Source organism: Maylandia zebra, linkage group LG9 (genome assembly GCF_041146795.1).
Source record: "Maylandia zebra isolate NMK-2024a linkage group LG9, Mzebra_GT3a, whole genome shotgun sequence".
Taxonomy (NCBI): Eukaryota; Metazoa; Chordata; class Actinopteri; order Cichliformes; family Cichlidae; genus Maylandia; species Maylandia zebra.
Genome location: NC_135175.1, coordinates 25,712,229 through 25,728,606, shown reverse-complemented (window position 1 = coordinate 25,728,606; position 16,378 = coordinate 25,712,229). Strand labels below are relative to the sequence as shown.

Sequence of the window (16,378 nt, the reverse complement as noted above, 5' to 3'; positions counted from 1 at the left end):
AAGGATTTCTATTCATGGTCACATCAAGCAGGATTCCCTCTCTGCGGGATACCTCTGGGGGCGTGCCAGACATTCCCATACACTGCGTCGTCAGTTCACACATACTCTCTGTGCAGTTCAATTCCCAGCAGTCTCCTTCAATCCCCCCCAACTCCTACAAGTGTGCGTTACAGTCACATTCACACGCAAGCAGAAGATACACACTCGTTCTGCCAGAACGGCATATAGCTCATCTCTGTGAGCACGTATCACTCCACGCCGCTGGAGCGGTAAGACATGTTTATTAGCAGGAGTCAGAGAGTGTGACAGGGTTGAGTCATAACACACGGGTCCAGGTGTCAGCGGCTCTGGTTGAATCTGCCACCTCTGTGAACTCCAGAGGAGTCATGAACCTTAAAAGTTGAGTCACACGTGAAAAATGCTTCTTGTTCGAGATCAAGGCGAAACGCTCAGAAAGAAAGGGACTGGGCTTTATCGAGAAAAAACAAAAACACAAGACAGATTCAAATCTTCTCACCACTCGTGCTGGTTTCAAAATGTGACTGAAAACAGTCGTCGTTTTTGAAAAGTTTATATTTGGCTTTGCCACGCAGCAGGGTTGGTTTTTTTGTGTTTGCTTTGTGTTTTTTTATTTTGTTCACAGGCAGTTTTAAAGCCTTTTTTTTTTTCAACGAACTGCAATTAAACGTAATTTCAGCCATCGCGATAAGAACGTCTACCAAAACGAATCAACTAAGTATACGGCGAGAAAATGAAAACATGAAAGTGAAATTGCACAAAATGAGCCAGGCCTTTTTTCCTGTAATTTCAAGGGGGCTGGAATCAGGGAACAAACATGAGCTCAGGGGAAAAAAACAAGAAAAAAAAGAGGATTTTCTTGTTTCTTTTTGGTCGTCTCCCATGCTTGATTTTGCTCTTTTACAAGTAGAACACCTTCATCTCTGTGCGCAACCAATTACGTACTTGATTGCTGTTTTTTCCCCCTGCTTTTCTCTTTTTTTTCAAAGCGAGAGAGTGAGTACAGGTGGAATTAGCTCTCAGTCAGTGTTTTGAGTTCCTCTGGCATGCCTCGGGCAAGAGTGAAGACAGGAGGGGGACTCCTGGGTGTTAAAGTGTTAAACTTCTGAAAACATGGAGGAAACACATCTACCTTTCTTTTCCCTCTCAAGCCGTGTCTCGATGGCCCCGATGCCTTTACACAGAAACTCAGCTGACGCCTGCAGCTAAACAGGGTTCAGGGTTCCACACCCCATCGCCCTAGCTACCCGACGAGTCAGGTAATGAGCATGCGTGCCTGCGTGTACGGCCCACAGGTGAGGGGCGGTGTTGGAGAATGAGTGTGGCCCAGGGGCTGCGAGGAGCCTCGTGGATCCGTGAGACAGCTCCGCACGATCCCCTCGCAATTCGACACGTCACACTGGGCTGCCGAAATGAGCAGCCGCACGGATGGGCCTGAGCAAATCACAAACAATACACAGCGCTACAAGACAGCAGAGACACACTGCTGGAGATGGTTAATCCTTCAGACAGAGATCTGAGGTAGAACAACAGGAAAAAAAAAGGTGGGGGTCAGGAGGATGAGGAAGGGAGGGAAAGCCGAGACACAGAGGAAGAAGAGGAAGAAGCAGAGCGGGAGCATCAGGTAAGAGACAGAAATATGTGTTTCCTCCTTGGCACTAAAAATCTCCTTTTCAGAGCGAAATCCATCACGTTTTCCTAATACATACTTCATGCAGAGGAAGGGAGAGAAAAGAAAAGCCGGACAGAAGAAAGGCAAGCGCTGGTGGGAAAGTGAACAGACACAGCCTACTTTATTCTGCCCATTTCATCCATCTTGTTGGGCTAATAAAATGTCAAGTGGAGTTCCTTGATATTTAATCATGAAGGGGCCGAATGCGTGGCGGTGCCAAGCGCAGGCTCGATGAAGCTTTGGGAAGCTTAAACACAGACCTGAGGAAATTTTGGATAAACCCAAAGAGAGGGAGGACGTTTCACAAACCTCGCTACCCAAATGAAGCAAAACTGTTAAGAAATAGGAGATCCTAATAAGGGAAACTTTTTTTTACTTCCTTTGGCTCCAGGAACAAGTTTCCCAGCTTTACTCCATCCCCTTGAAAAAAAGTTAATTCCTAATTTAGTCAAATCGGTCAGAGAAATGATGAAAATGTGACAAAAAAAGAAGAAAAAAAACCTTGCTCTGTCTTATAAGCACCCTGCAGCTGCGTGCATGACTCTGCATATTTGCGAGCAGCTCCCGCCGGACACTCGCCATGAAAACATAAATAAATAAATGAAAGAACTTCACAAGCTGACGCCCTCTCAAAGAAAAGAGAGGCACCATGGGAGACAGAAATAGCAACGGGCTTCTCTTTTGACCCGCGTTGCAAACTGCACTATTAGAGGAAACCATCCTATCGGGCTATCAGATGTAATGGACGCCACATCTGATAAGGGAGATAAGGAAGGGCTGAGAGAAAAGAAATCGCTTTATGTGATATGAATTAATTTTCACTGGTGAGGAAAGTGTAAAAGAAGCGATTTAAGAAGAAAAAAATGCGATTCAGAAGATAAACAAATAGAGAAAGGGAGGGGAGGAGGTCCAGAAGCTGTAATGAACTCATTTCCTCCCAGCATTAAAACTTTCATTGGTCTTTAGCACAATGACTAAAAGCATTCTTGTAACCGACATGTGGGAATGTTTTGCATTGTTGCGTTTGGGTTCCCTTCAATCATTTACCCAAGGCTCGACCAGGAGAGTCGGAGGCGAAGGAAAGAGGGAAGAAAGGAAAGGAGGGACTGAGAGAGGATGGAAAATGAGGAGAGTTGGCGAGGATTTATGACCCTGTTCCCTTGGTCTCGTTACTTGCTATAACTGGCCCCCAGAGTGGGATCGCAGGGTCTGGAGCTCAGAGCCCAGAGATCAGAGTAATGGAAATTCCACATTTCTACACTGCTACAGCGTGACGGCTTTAGGGCACAGGTTGATTCGAAAAAAGAAGAAGAAAAAAGAAAGAAAAAAGAAGCTGAAAACTGACTCTCAATTTTTTAAAATCTGGAAGCAGAATTGATTTTTCTGCATTAGGTAAGAAGCAGCCTTTCTGAAGCTCGGTGATTCCTCAAACGCAGCAAAGGTGCGCTTAAGTGATGGCTTCTTCTGCCGGGAGGCTCTTTTAAACGCGACTTATATGTGCGGAGCAGACACCAGCCTGAGGTCGGGGAGGCGATGTGAGGCGGCACGCCATCTGTGCTGGGGTTGTATCTCGGGCCCCGCCAATGAGAGGAGGGTCTCGTAAAAGTGACACTCGGCCACACCCACCAAATAAGCCACTGCGTTTACTTCTCTACTCCGCATGCACCATAGCACGTCATGCAAAAAACTGATTTTTTTCAGAGATTACTCGATTAATCAGACGACTTACACAAAATTAATCAGCATGCTTTTTCTTTACGCAATTTCTTAACTATGCTTCTTATTTTTCAAGCTAAAATACCATAAAGTGGAATTTTTGTTACAGTTGCATTCTGAATATTTGGTGTTTCATCATATCTAATGAATGCATTCCACAATAGTGACAGAGACTACTAAAATACAGTTAGCGCTGTTATTTGTATATAAATGCTTTAATAGACGCCTTATTTTGCAGACGATAAATTGTCAGACGTCTGAACAATGTGGTGCGGACAATGAAACCGGTTAGCGGCAAACACAACAAAGAGCAGGAGTTTAGTCTCAATATCATATTAAGGAGGACAATAAAAGTTGATGGATGGCGATCAAAATAACAACAAAAAATGGCAGCGGAATAAATGCTAAAATTATTTCCAAGCACGCGTCTATCTGCGTATGCGAGCAAGGCGGCACCAGCGCACACACACGCGCGTCCAAACACACACACAGCTGTTGGCACCTGCCTGTTATCTCTTCCCCTCAGACCTGGTTTTTCATTGTGCTCCTTGGGAGAGCTACAAATTGAGATCTCAAACATGAAGAGGGGGCAAATGACTTGTGTACGGGAAATCAAATCCACTAATGTGTTACATGTGCAAATTCGCAGGCCCCTCGTATTAGAGATTCATGTATTCCTGCTTTATCAGAATGTACCTTTTTCAGAGCCGTTTTCAATGGAGCCTCAAATTAAATTCAACCAAACACAGAAGAGAATATAATTAATAGGGAATATTTGTCGAAAGGATAACCAGACAGGAACTGATTTGCATTAATAAAATGCTCGTGAAAGGGATCAGACTGGAAATGCTGTAAATTCTTTGACAATTCCCGTTTGCCTGAAAGACGTATTAAACCAGTAATGAACTATTTAAAGAGGATTAAAAACATTTAAAAGAAATGCACGTGATATTTAATAACCAGGGAGACATACAAATATACACACAGCAGCAGTAGCAGCAGCCCTGGCAGCAGTGGCCCCAGCATAAGTAATCCTAGCCTGGTAAGTAGAGTTTTGGAACATGTCTTAACAGATCTCCACAAGTAATGACTCAACCCTAAAACCTTTACAGGCCTTGTCAAATATCTGCTGTGCCAAACTCGTTTTTTCCCCCCTCTTTTTTTTTCTCTCTCAACCTGCTGGATCCATCATTCTCAAACTACACAGGTGCCTTCAAAATATCACGGTCCTGTGCACAGAGTGAAGGAGGGGATGGGAGGCAGGCTACACTGCCCATTTAGGGTTCTGAAACTAGTGTATTACAAAAAAAATAGATATACTGTAACTTCAATCTGCCCACATTTCTGCTTAGGCATTTATCTCCTTTCTCTCTAAATCCTGAAATTGCCTCAGAAAAAAAAGGGGAAAAAAAAGAGGGGGGTATTTTCCTCCTTTCTTGCACATTTTCAGAGTGGCGCGCAACTTTCTTTCTTCCCCTGCTCTTTTTTTTCTCCCCCTCCTGTGAAAATTGAAGAGGCTTTATGTCAAATATGGCTAAAGCCAGCCTCTCCATATCAAACAACGCAGCGCGAAAATTACTGTGGCGATGATAAGGCTGCCAGATAGAGTGGGAGAAAGAGAGCAAGGGGTGGAGTGGTGGGGGGGGGGGGGACTGAAAGGAAGTGACTCTACTCAATTATACTGCAAAATTGGTATGACTGAATATTTTTCATTCAGGTGACTGATAGTATCAGTGAAACTGCAATGCAGATAAATAAAGGAGCCTTCTGTCAAGAATAAACACCATTAATCATGAAGCCAGCTACTGCGTGACCGCCTGTCCCCCCGACTTACTCCACTGAGAAAGTATTAAAGAAGGGGTGGGGGGATTGTGTGCATGTGTGTGTGTGGGGGGGGGGGGGGGGGGGACTAAGGAAGGGGGCGGGCCGGTATTGGTGACTCCACCAGAAAGGGGTGACCTATGAAGTCACACAGAATGGGTTTTTTGGACAGTTAAGAGAGGAAGATGAAAAAGCAGCCTTCATCTTTCAGCCACTGCTTCCTGGTGACAGAAGCACATCTGGATGGAGATTATCAGATGTGATGGTGGAGCGGTCATTTACACCGGATGCAATTCATGGCTACCCTTCTCATTCTATGTTAGTCGAAAACAGATTCAAAAGTGAATAATCATAAAAAAATCTTTACATATATTATTTTTCTGTAGAAAATCTGGACTGTATTTTTAGAAAGTGGCTGAAAAGAACATTTTAATGATTAAACGAGGCCTCAAATCGCACTGTAAGTAACGCTCCGTTTCCACCAGCTTCTAGAAAAGATACGGCAGGTCCTTTTTTGTCTTTTTATTGTTGATTGTGTTATTGTTATGCTGCTTGTGTGCACATCTGTGTGTGTGTGTGTGTGTGTGTGTGTGTGTGTGTGTGTGTGTGTGTGTGTGTGTGTGTGTGTGTGTGTGTGTGTGTGTGTGTGTGTGTGTGTGTGTGTGTGTGTGTGTGTGTGTGCAACGTATTGCGATGCTCGCTCTCATCCTGTCTGGAAGGAGGTGTTGAGATAAGGCCGTGGTCTTTATGCAAAGCAACACTCGGCTCCTCCGTGAGCAGATTGGGCGCTCTGACAACAGTTTATGTAAATAACAAAAGGAACTCGGCGCACATCTTAAAGAAAACAACAAAAACCCATGCGGGCGCGCTCAGTGAGGAAAGCGGGGAGGAAGAAGTGCGTATGGGGCGATGCGTCCGAACTCTTGCGTTTTACTTCTGAGCTGATTGGATTTAGAGGGTAACAAGGTGACTCAGTCAAGTTGGTGCCATGTTTAAATGAAACAAAGCTTGAGAAGCAACAGCTCACGCAGCCCTGGAGCCAATTAATTCCTCCCTGCTTCATCGTTTCTGAGCTGAGGTTTTGTTGTGATGACAGAGATGTGCCACAACTCTCCCCCCACACCCTCCCCGGTCCTCCAGAATACCTTCTAGTCAGCCCTGCAGCTGAACAAACACTGGTCATGAATGAAATAACCACACAGGCCGGGAACATGGAAACACACCCGCAAAGCCCCCCACCTGTACCCTAACTCCACATATAGAGAAAAATAAACCGCTTTACTTTATTTATGAGACACATGAGTCCTTAAGGTCTGTTAATATCTTGAGAATAGAGAAAACTGACAGCATCTGAGCTAATTTTGCATTTTTTGGGGGGGTTGGACGTATACAGTGGGGAATATATATGCATGTTTTACTTTATAGGAAGGGAAAGCAATTTAAAGTAATAGTTACCACAAAGAAAACCTTTCATGAAAAAAATCTCTTTAGAGTGCTCGTTTACTTTTACAGCTTTATAGACTCTTTAATTGACTCCGCTGGCTTGACTAATTCTTTTTTAAATCCACATACGGTAAATGAGCGAAAGGTTGTGAGTCAATTGCTTATCCCCTAAGAATGTTTTGTCGTTTTAGTGGCCCCCCATTCACAGCACGAGGGCCCGGGACTCCAGAGTAAATTCTGATGCCGATAATTGACTTGTGACGAATACCTCTGTTTGTTCTGCACGGTCTCCGGGTGACCCAGAGCCGGCGTTGAGCTGCATGAGAGGGCTGTTTTGTTTTTCTGTGTACCGCGGTCAGGCAATAAAGCTGGAATGAAAGGAGTGGTCTCTTCTGTTGGAGCTGGCCTCACCCCCACACCCCCCACCCCACCACCAAACTCCCATTAAGCCAAACCAGCACAAAGGGGACCAAAGCTCCCATGGAGAGCCTGCTCTTCACAGATCAATGTGTTTATTTAGGCAGGAAAGACTCTTTCTCTCTTTGCTAAGTCTGGAGTTAAGCTGGTTCCAGACCAGAGACACACACAGACACACAGAAAACTGGCCAAGTTTAAAGGAGGAAAAGACTCCAGCTGATCCCGGATCAGTGCAGGACAGTAAAGTTTAGGTTACTTCAGATAAAAAAGAAAGAAACCTGTTAAACGCTTCTTGTTGGTTGTTGGGATTAGCTTCAACTCAGACTGAGATTGTTGAAACTCTTGTTAAGTGCTGTTCTTGCACGTGAATATAAATTTCTCAGTAAAGAGAAATTGCCCCCCACCCCCCGCCTCCTCTCCTGACCCCGAGGCGTTAATATTGAATGGCACATTGGTACCTTCCCCACAAGAATTCATAAACTAAACGATTAGCCTCTGTCTGTAATTGCACTCTCCCTTGCCTAATAGGGGCGGTGAGGTAAAGAGGCGAGAGAGAAAAAAACAAAGGACAGTTAATTTGTGATTTCCTCTGCTCATTTGAAGGCAAATTAAGTGTCAAACAGCTAATACGGAGCATATTTCATTTTATGAGCTTTTAATTTAATTCCACCGCCTCATATCACTGGAGCCCGTTAGCTGCGCTGCTAACGCCCGCTCCTCGTCTGAAAACGAGGGCCATAAATAAACACGTTTCAATTAGGCCCTTCACAGTAATAGGATATGATTCTGTTCATTTGCCACGTACGGATGGTGTATGTGTCATTGTGGCACAGAGGAAACAAGCTGCCGGGCGCTCGTGGTGTTTTTCTCCGGCCACGGATGCCCGGTGGTGGCTGGCTTGTGTGCATGGCGGGGGGAAGCCGGCTGGATTGATGGAACTGCCGCAGGGCCAACCCAACTGTAATTACAGGCCCTAATGAGAGGTTGCATGGGGAAGTACTGCAATAATAGTCCCTGTGTACTTAGGCATATCTTTGAGGGGGCTAATAACGATTAATTCTGCTCACCGAGGAGAACTTGTCTTAAAACAATTCAATATTTCTCCATAAGCCGCCTCCTGTCCTCCATTTCCCCCGAGCGACAGCTATACGTTGACTGCCTCGCGTGGGCTGCCTACAAGCAGCATTACCGAGCAGAATGCATAGCTTAAATCCTGGCAGAGATTTACGCTTTTGCGGTAGTTTCACAGTCGTAAAGTTTAGTTGCTGAAACTCGCTCAAAACCTAAAATCTGGGAGTGTAATTAACTCCAATTTGCCATCAGGTGGTTGGACGCAGCTGTAATACCACAAGTGATGAGCGCATCTTCCCACCAAGGAATTCAGGGCTGCTTTTTTAATCAAGCAGGCAATATTGCTGCTTCCCTGTGCAAAAGAATCCAAAGTAGATGAGAACAATTTCTGCATGAAACCCACGTAGGGCCCGCAGATAATGCGCATGACAGTGAGCTCACAAGACTTTATTTAAATAAGGCTGGCCACTCAACAGCTGTTTTATAATCATGACAAATAGTTTCCCTCAGCGCAGCGTGTCATATTAAACAGCTCCACGTCTAATGGTTTGGATAAACAGGCCCTAAGTAGCGTGGCAGGAGCATGGCCGTGTCTCCAGTGACAGCAAACCAAGCGCGCAGATAACTCCCGTCCGGACAGAGTGACTGAAGACACCGTTGCTGCGTAACTTCTCCCCCTTAATTCAATTCTTCAGCTCCGTGTTGTCCCTCTAACCCCCCCCCCCCACCCCCGCCTGCTTCCTCATTTTTCTCCTCCTCCCTAACCTGCTGCTCCGCTTCGTACCAAAGCGCTCCTGACGGATAACAAGCCCGGCTGTTTGTTTGAGCTTATGTTGCCTGAGCGTGTTCGCCCCATTATCTGCGCATAAGCTAAATGCTAAATTATATTTGCCATTTTGTTTGCAGTGACACGAGGCATCAATCACCTCCCCTTGTTTTTTTTATTTCCTCGCCTCGACCCCCCCTTCCTCCTCTGAGCAGGAGACGAGGGGTTGAGAGGTGGGGTGGGCCGGAGACGGGGGTGGGGGGGACATAAAAAATTCATTACGCTTAGTGGCACATCAGCAAGGGAGAGATATGACTCCTGAGGAGGAGAAAGGGGGGAGTTGATAATGATGAAGAATATCAAACATAATGCGGCCCAAGTAGCTGCCCCATCCAATTTGTCCTCGTCGCACGCTGATCGCTTCCTCCGTGTCGGCGGGTAGGAAACAAGCGCCACAAGGACGAGGACTCCTGCACTGTTTGGATGCAAAGAATACAAATGACCGAGAGAGTAGAAGAGAAGGTAGTGACTAATAGTGAGGAGAAAGGAGCAATTTGTGCATGCGAGCGAGCTCGCTGAGCACTTTGAAGTTCTCTGCTGACCTGGCAGGCACCATCGGACCCACTCCACAGGGGCAGACTAAAGCAATAAGAGTTACCCTGTTTATAATAACTTACCACTGGAGAGCTGAGATGGCCTCGCTTTTACTTCGCTTCAAAACGAATCGAATGCACACAAATGCGATTGGAAGAGGCAGGGAGGTTACTTGTACACAGTTCATGTGTCAGGAGCTCATCTGTGTCTGTCAGAGATGGGTAGATGTCAGCAGAGGCATTGCTTCCTTCTCTTGACAGGGCTTGATCACTGCTCTTATGAGAATTGCGCGCTCCCAGGCTTCCCTCGCCCTGCTCTCATTTCCCTGTCTCTGACACATGTTCATTTGCGTGTCTCTGACATGCGGATCATGTTGCGCACGTACGGGGCCGTGGCCTTTGATCCTGAAAAGGCAAAGAGAGGCGCCCCGGCACCCATGAGGAGGATGCTCCACGCCCACAGGCGGAAGGAAGTTTCGAAGCTCGATTTGTATCGCCGCTAGTAGCGGACCATGCGGCTGAGTCAAATGTGTTCTCCTGTGTTATGATCAGCAAAATTGAAGTCTGCGGTTTTGTGCTTGAGTGCGAGACACTTACACGTGAAGAGGGGGCACAGGCGAAGGATCGTAGATGTACCGTCCCTGGGTATGTCTGTCGTCGATTGGCACAGGAGGGTGGAAGGTGGGGAAGAACTGTGGAGCAGCTGTGCGGGACAGAAAAGATAAGAAACATGAGCTGTTTTTCTTTACAGTTTATAAAAGTCCCAGTTCTCCTAAAATACGTCTGCAAGTGGATCCATTCCCTCCTCGGCTAATCTAAATAGCAGCAGTAATGAAAGGCAGTGGTTGATGGCTATCTTTCAGCGGACCCACCCAAATGAGACCTCATTAAAGCTAAAAGCTGCGCCGCTCGAAAAATGTTAGCTGAGGAAGTCTTTGTACATGTCTCAAGGCTGAGAGAACTCAAAATAAACAGGGATAAATAAGCGTAGGAAAAGCAGCCAAATGGCACATTTCTCACCGTGCCAAGCATAATATGGTTTTGTACAAAGGATAACATTTGAGTACAACCACTGAAACGAACAAAATGGGAAACAAAAACATCCTTTTCCATCTTGGTGTTTTATCACAGAGAATCCAGAGGCTTCTTTCACTCTCTCACCCCCCCCCACCTCCAGATAAAACATTAAAATATTTGTATTACATGAGTTTTCAAGCCTTTTCTTTACTTTTACCCTCTCTATTTTAATTTTTACAGCAGAAATTGAAACTGCCACAACCAGGCTGACTTTGCACACGTACGCACTCATCGTCGAACCCTGACTTGCACTCGTTGTTATATAGTTGTAACTTGAAGCTGAATTTGTGTGTCGCAACCGTGCACCCACTGTTGGACGAGTCGAAACAAGCAACCAAAAGGTGCCTGCTTAAGTTTTGACACGTTAGGTTAAAGTGTGTATATCAAGGCAGAAACAGCAAATGACCATTGCGCACGGATTAACTGCATCTCACTGCTAGAACATTAGCCACTTTATTACCTGTGTTACTGAGACCAGTGCCAAGTTGCATTATCATCCCCCCGAGGCTAAGCATGTGTCAACATCTGTATAACGTCACGCAGCAAGTCTCTGAGGCTGCTAGCTATATATATATATATATATATATATATATATTTTTTTTTTTTTTTTTATGGTTGTAAACATTTGGAAGCGTGAGCCAAAAGGGCACATTGCCAAACGGTGAGGTGCCCAACAGCTCCACGAGTGTTGAGCCATGACAGATTCAGCTGCATCGTTGGGCAATACACCAGGTGTTGATCTCGGGTCTCTGCTTACCTCATGGCTCATTTATTTACTGGGTTAATCACTGCCAGCTTGGGGCAACAGCTACAATTGAGAGGTGGTCACTTTAGTTTTGCTTAGGCTTACAGCTTTGCAATGTATTGAGTCTTAATAAGAGAAATGAAGCAGCAGAAACCAAGCGAGAGAAAAATCTAGATCCTAAACTAAGTGTCAAAGATCTTTTTTTTCTGGGAAGCTCCCAGAGCTTCAGTGATGATCAACACAAACAACCTGGAGCTTTAGCCTGCTTTAGTCTGTCTGAAGCAGGAGAGCAAGGCTTTCCGTTCAGTTCCAATCATTTATCTATATCTGGCTACAAATCAGAACAACAGTCATCTCAATGCGAGACTCAAGGTGCTCTATAGTGTAAGGTAAAAACCCTACAATAACATAGAGAAACCCCAACAATCAGACAATACCCTTTGAGCAAGCACTATTCCCAACAGTGGGAAGGAAGAAAGCTCAACCAGAAGCAGGCTCAGGGAGAGGCAGCCATCTGACGTGAACGTTGAGGAGTGAGGGAAGGGAGACAGGGCTAGAGGTGAGTGAAGAAGTGCGTCATGGGAAGGCCCAAGCAGTCTAGGGTCACCTGATCCAGCCCATAATGGCATGCTTTAACAAAAAGGAAAGCTTCAAGCCAAACTAGAAGATGGCTCCACAGAAGAGGGGCCTGAAAGCTGATGGCTCTACCTCCCATTCTACTTTTAAATACACTAGAAACCACGCTTAAGCCCATTAGAGACGTGCTCTAATGGGGTGGTTCATCTGTGGAGACGCACAAGTTGTTTTTTAAGAAAAGAAAGTTGCTAAAACTGAGGGCAAAGTTGCAAAGTTTGCACCCCTGCAATGATGAGTGAGAAGGATGCCAGTCAGACTTCAGGATGAAATTGTATATATTTACCCCGTGTCCAAACAGCTCTTAAATCCAAGTCATAAGTCAACTTCTGCATCATGCTGTATAACAGTACGCTATAAAGTTCTCCAGTTTCACAGAAAATTTGTTCAACAAGTGAAGAGAAAACTTAGGCAAACTTCTAGAAAGCACTCGTGGGTTTTCATCCTGTTTTTCACAATAGCAGAGATAAGTGGTAAAAGCCTCCTCCATGCAGCTCTGGCAAGTATCTGACCACTCCGTCTCTGTCTGTTTGATAGTTCTCTCCTGATGACTCAGTTTTGGCTTGGCTCACCTCAGCTGATTCCAGAGCTGCTGAGGGCGGGAGGGATGAGGGGATGCTGGGATGAAGGGATGGGCTGCTGGTAGACAAGAGCAGAATCTGCTTTGTTTACTCTCCACAGCTCCACTCCCGGGCTGTCGGCCCTTGGCTGTCAGACTCGGAAATGAAGCATCAGGTTTACCAGCGTCTATGGGAGTAAAAGCTTCATGTTCTCTAATCTTACTCATCCCTGCCCACATAGCAGGAACTTTATTATAGCCTCTGTCATGTTGTGCAATAACAGACAGCTACTGAGGTTAAAAAAATGTGCTATCAATTTAAATACTCCACCCCTTCACCGCTGCAACGTACACCTTCATTCCTACATCCGCCGCTCCTCGTTGAATTACCCAGATCCCCCTTTTGTTTATGTCTCTGGAGCCACTCACTCAGCACAGCCCTGTACTGAAACAAGAGCCTTTTTCTCACTCCTTCCCTCCCTTCCTTCCTACTCTTTCTGCTGCCCACGACTTTACAGCATGGCAAACCATTCCGCTGAGGTTTATTTAAATCCAAGTCTGAAGTTTACTTTACCACGGCCCTATCTAAATAGAGCCTGCCACCTCTTTTACACCAAGCACAGCTCCCCATTAGCAAGGCAAACCGACCCGTGTCACTACAGGGAATGTATACAGTCACGAAGAACAGAGAGCAGAGAAAAAGAGGGGAGAGCCTCCATCCTGCAATCTATCTCCAGTGTTTCCTGTAGGGACTCCTTACTGTTTACTCCCAAACTAAATTGCCCCTGCTTCTCTGGATATTCCGGGTATTCTCTTTGTCAAATACAGAATACAGCTGGAAGGCACACGGGAAGCCAAAACACATGTCACAGTTTTTACCTTCCCACTGTGGCCACACACACCACGGCCGCTCGAGCATTCCTAAAGAAAGTGTAATCCTAACGGTTTTTCTCCCTGTTACGTATAGTTAAGTTAATTATGTTTTTAAAGCATGTCAGCCAATCAAATACTGAGAATCAGGAACTTTTTGTAGTAGCATCTTTCATAACTTTCAACTAATTCATTAGCTCTTCAGAGCTCCTCTCGAACATTTTAATGACCTCTGTGCAACTTTTCAGAGCAGCAGTGTTCATTTTTGTTTTGCCCCCCTCTTTTTTCAGTCTTTTAGGAGAAAGGATGGAAGGTATTAAGACATGATCACAAATGGGTCTTAATGAAAGGGCAATTAGAAGCAAACTTTGACCAGGCTCATTAATTCTAATTCACACAAACACTCTGTACTCAGGACCAAAAGCCAGCTTCCACCTCATTAAAGAGAGGATGGTAATTGACTTGTCCTTTATTGGACACTTGAATAATTTCAAAAGAATGGGGTGGGGGGTGGGGGTGAGGACGAGGGGAGGATAAAGCCTAAAGCACATCATTTGCAATATCCTTATTGGTTAATCTCCTTTCATAGTGGAAGCTTTGGCACAAAGCGTCTTAAACGTGCTCCGGAACAAGCGTGAGCTGATACTTTTGCAGAATTTGAGCTGTCACTTGCAATTCTGATTTGGGTGTTGATAATACAAACAATTTCCCCTTGTTGCTCTTTTGTTGTCAACTCAGCATTGTGAGTTTATTGTCTTGACGGCAAAAACCTGGGCTCCTCCTCTCCCGCGGTGAGGGTTCACTGACTCTGCTCGCACAGAGTGTCACCCGCAGCCAAGGACGAAACACTCCACCATAAACGCTGCACTTCTCATCGACGCTCCACTGCGAGAGCACAAAGAGCCAGTGACAGTTTGTCATAAGCGACTAAGGCGGAGTGAGAAAAGGGCTGCTGGGGCCTGCTCCAGAGGTTTGTGAATTGCTAATGTGGAACATATGAAGCCTGTGCCGGGGCCGCGAGTGCCAGATTTCATTATGCCACCTCTTTCCTCGCTCGTGATCTCACTGTTCAGGCATGCTCGTCTGCAGCAGGGCCCACAGTTAGAACCCAACTCTGCAACACTTTGCAGCGCGTCAAAGATGCTCAAGACTTTGTGTATTTGCACGTTTAATAGCGCACGTGTGTGCCGCTCCTTTCTGGAAGTAAGTACAAGTGGAAAAGAAGACAGAGAGTGTTATACTCACTCCTGCTACATTGTGACTTCTAGAAATAGATGATGTGAAACCCAGACAGTGCTTTCTTCGATTGGTCCATTTGAATAACTTTTCAAGCTAAAGGAAATGAATGTGTTTAAAGGAGAGACTACAGTGGTCAGGTCTTTGTACAGCTGTTTTTCCAGCTTTCTTCCATTCCATCTTTTTATGGAATAAAGTCATCTATAACTGATTTGTCTAATAGCGTAACCCCACAAAAGTCCCCATATTAGGAACTGCTACAATAGCTGTGGTTAACTCTTAGCTTTTTACTTTTTGAAATAAACTGAGCACAGGAAAATGCATTTGTGGGTTTGCAGGAATGCATTTCCTTACATCTGTGCTAAAATTATATGTTTATTTATTTAAAATAAATGTATTTAAAAGGAGAGGCTGTGAAGCCAAATTATTCTAATGTATTGGTCAACGGCTAACAAGTCGTGAGTTTAAAATTCAATGGAATTTTATTGCTAATAAATCAGTCGACAAAGTCCAGCTCAGCAACATTCCTGACAGATTGGTCGATCCGATGCTATTTCGATGCTATTTAAGCCTGCCTACAGTTGCTGCATATCTGCAAGCCACTTTGCAACCCCATCTCCACCCCCAGCTTCTTTCATGGTGTGCTCCTCAAGCTTTGATTATGCAGCACATGGACACATACAGCTGGAGACACCACGTTTCTCTTATACTTTTTCTTAAAAGTCTGCTTGAACTTTTGGGTGGATGAGTCTGTACGGTCACAAAAATTAGGCGTTCATCCGGACGTCCACGGGGACCCTTGCACTCACTGTTTGATTGCAAGCAGACGCTAAAAGACTCACTGACTTTTTTTTTTTTGCACAGACACAGAGCAGGAACAGGGTTTGTTGAATACAGGGCTGAACCTGTAATCGATATCACAGAGATTCTTAGTATTGTTTTAACTAAGCTAACCTTACAAGATTTACTTGCGACATTTGGTGCTTGCCAGGTGTTATTTTCGAACCCTGCTTCCAATATATAAAATTGTAAGAGTATTACACCATATTTTCCTCTTTATGGCATATCTGCAGACAAGCTTTACCGTGAGTACTCAGAGTCTGCTCGAACTATTACATGATTGGTGCGTTTAACACTTCTGATCACACTTGCTTCCAGAGATGTGACGCTGAGCCTCTCATCATTATCAGGCCGGCCAGAGATTGAAAAAAAAAGCCTTCAACAGACTATCAGCAGACATAGTTTGGAAGCTGCCTCTAAATTCCCCCTGTGATCAATCCTTTCACACCCCGCCTCTCATCATGTTTGCTTACACTGAGACCTCAAGCTGTTTGGACATGTAAATAACACTTTTGGAGACTGTTTAGCTAAGCTCAATGGGAGTTGCTGTTGACTTTTGGAGCGCTTTGCTTAATTACAGGTCCCAGATTGTTTCAGGTCTAATGGCCTAATTACCGCTGTATAAATTAGCCTAATGTTCGTGCTGTGCAGAGCTTTCTCCGCTGTATGTAATGCTCGGGCACGAGAATAGAGAAAGATAAAAACAAGCCTTTATTCAGCAAAGACCAACAGTGAGAGTGAGGCAGAAGAAAGAAAGCAGAGAGGTTAAATAAAAGAAAAATGTTAAGTGTTGGCTTGCCAATCTCTCTGCCATTCATCATATGTACGAGGCTGGCAGATCACACTCTGCCCTTCCTCTGTAAGTCAATAGATTTTTTTTTTTTATCTTCTCTGCTGTTCG

The 16,378-nt window shown here is 45.0% G+C and overlaps 1 protein-coding gene across 1 annotated transcript in view; it reads right to left on the bottom strand.

Annotated features, from left to right (window-relative positions):
- The window catches only part of gli3 (GLI family zinc finger 3), a 98,220-nt gene that overhangs the window by 35,762 nt on the left and 46,080 nt on the right, over positions 1 to 16,378 (bottom strand). The window contains exon 4 of the mRNA XM_004551935.3: positions 10,115 to 10,220. Within this exon, the coding sequence (XP_004551992.2) occupies positions 10,115 to 10,220 (106 nt within the window). The remainder of the gene's footprint in view (positions 1 to 10,114; positions 10,221 to 16,378) is intronic.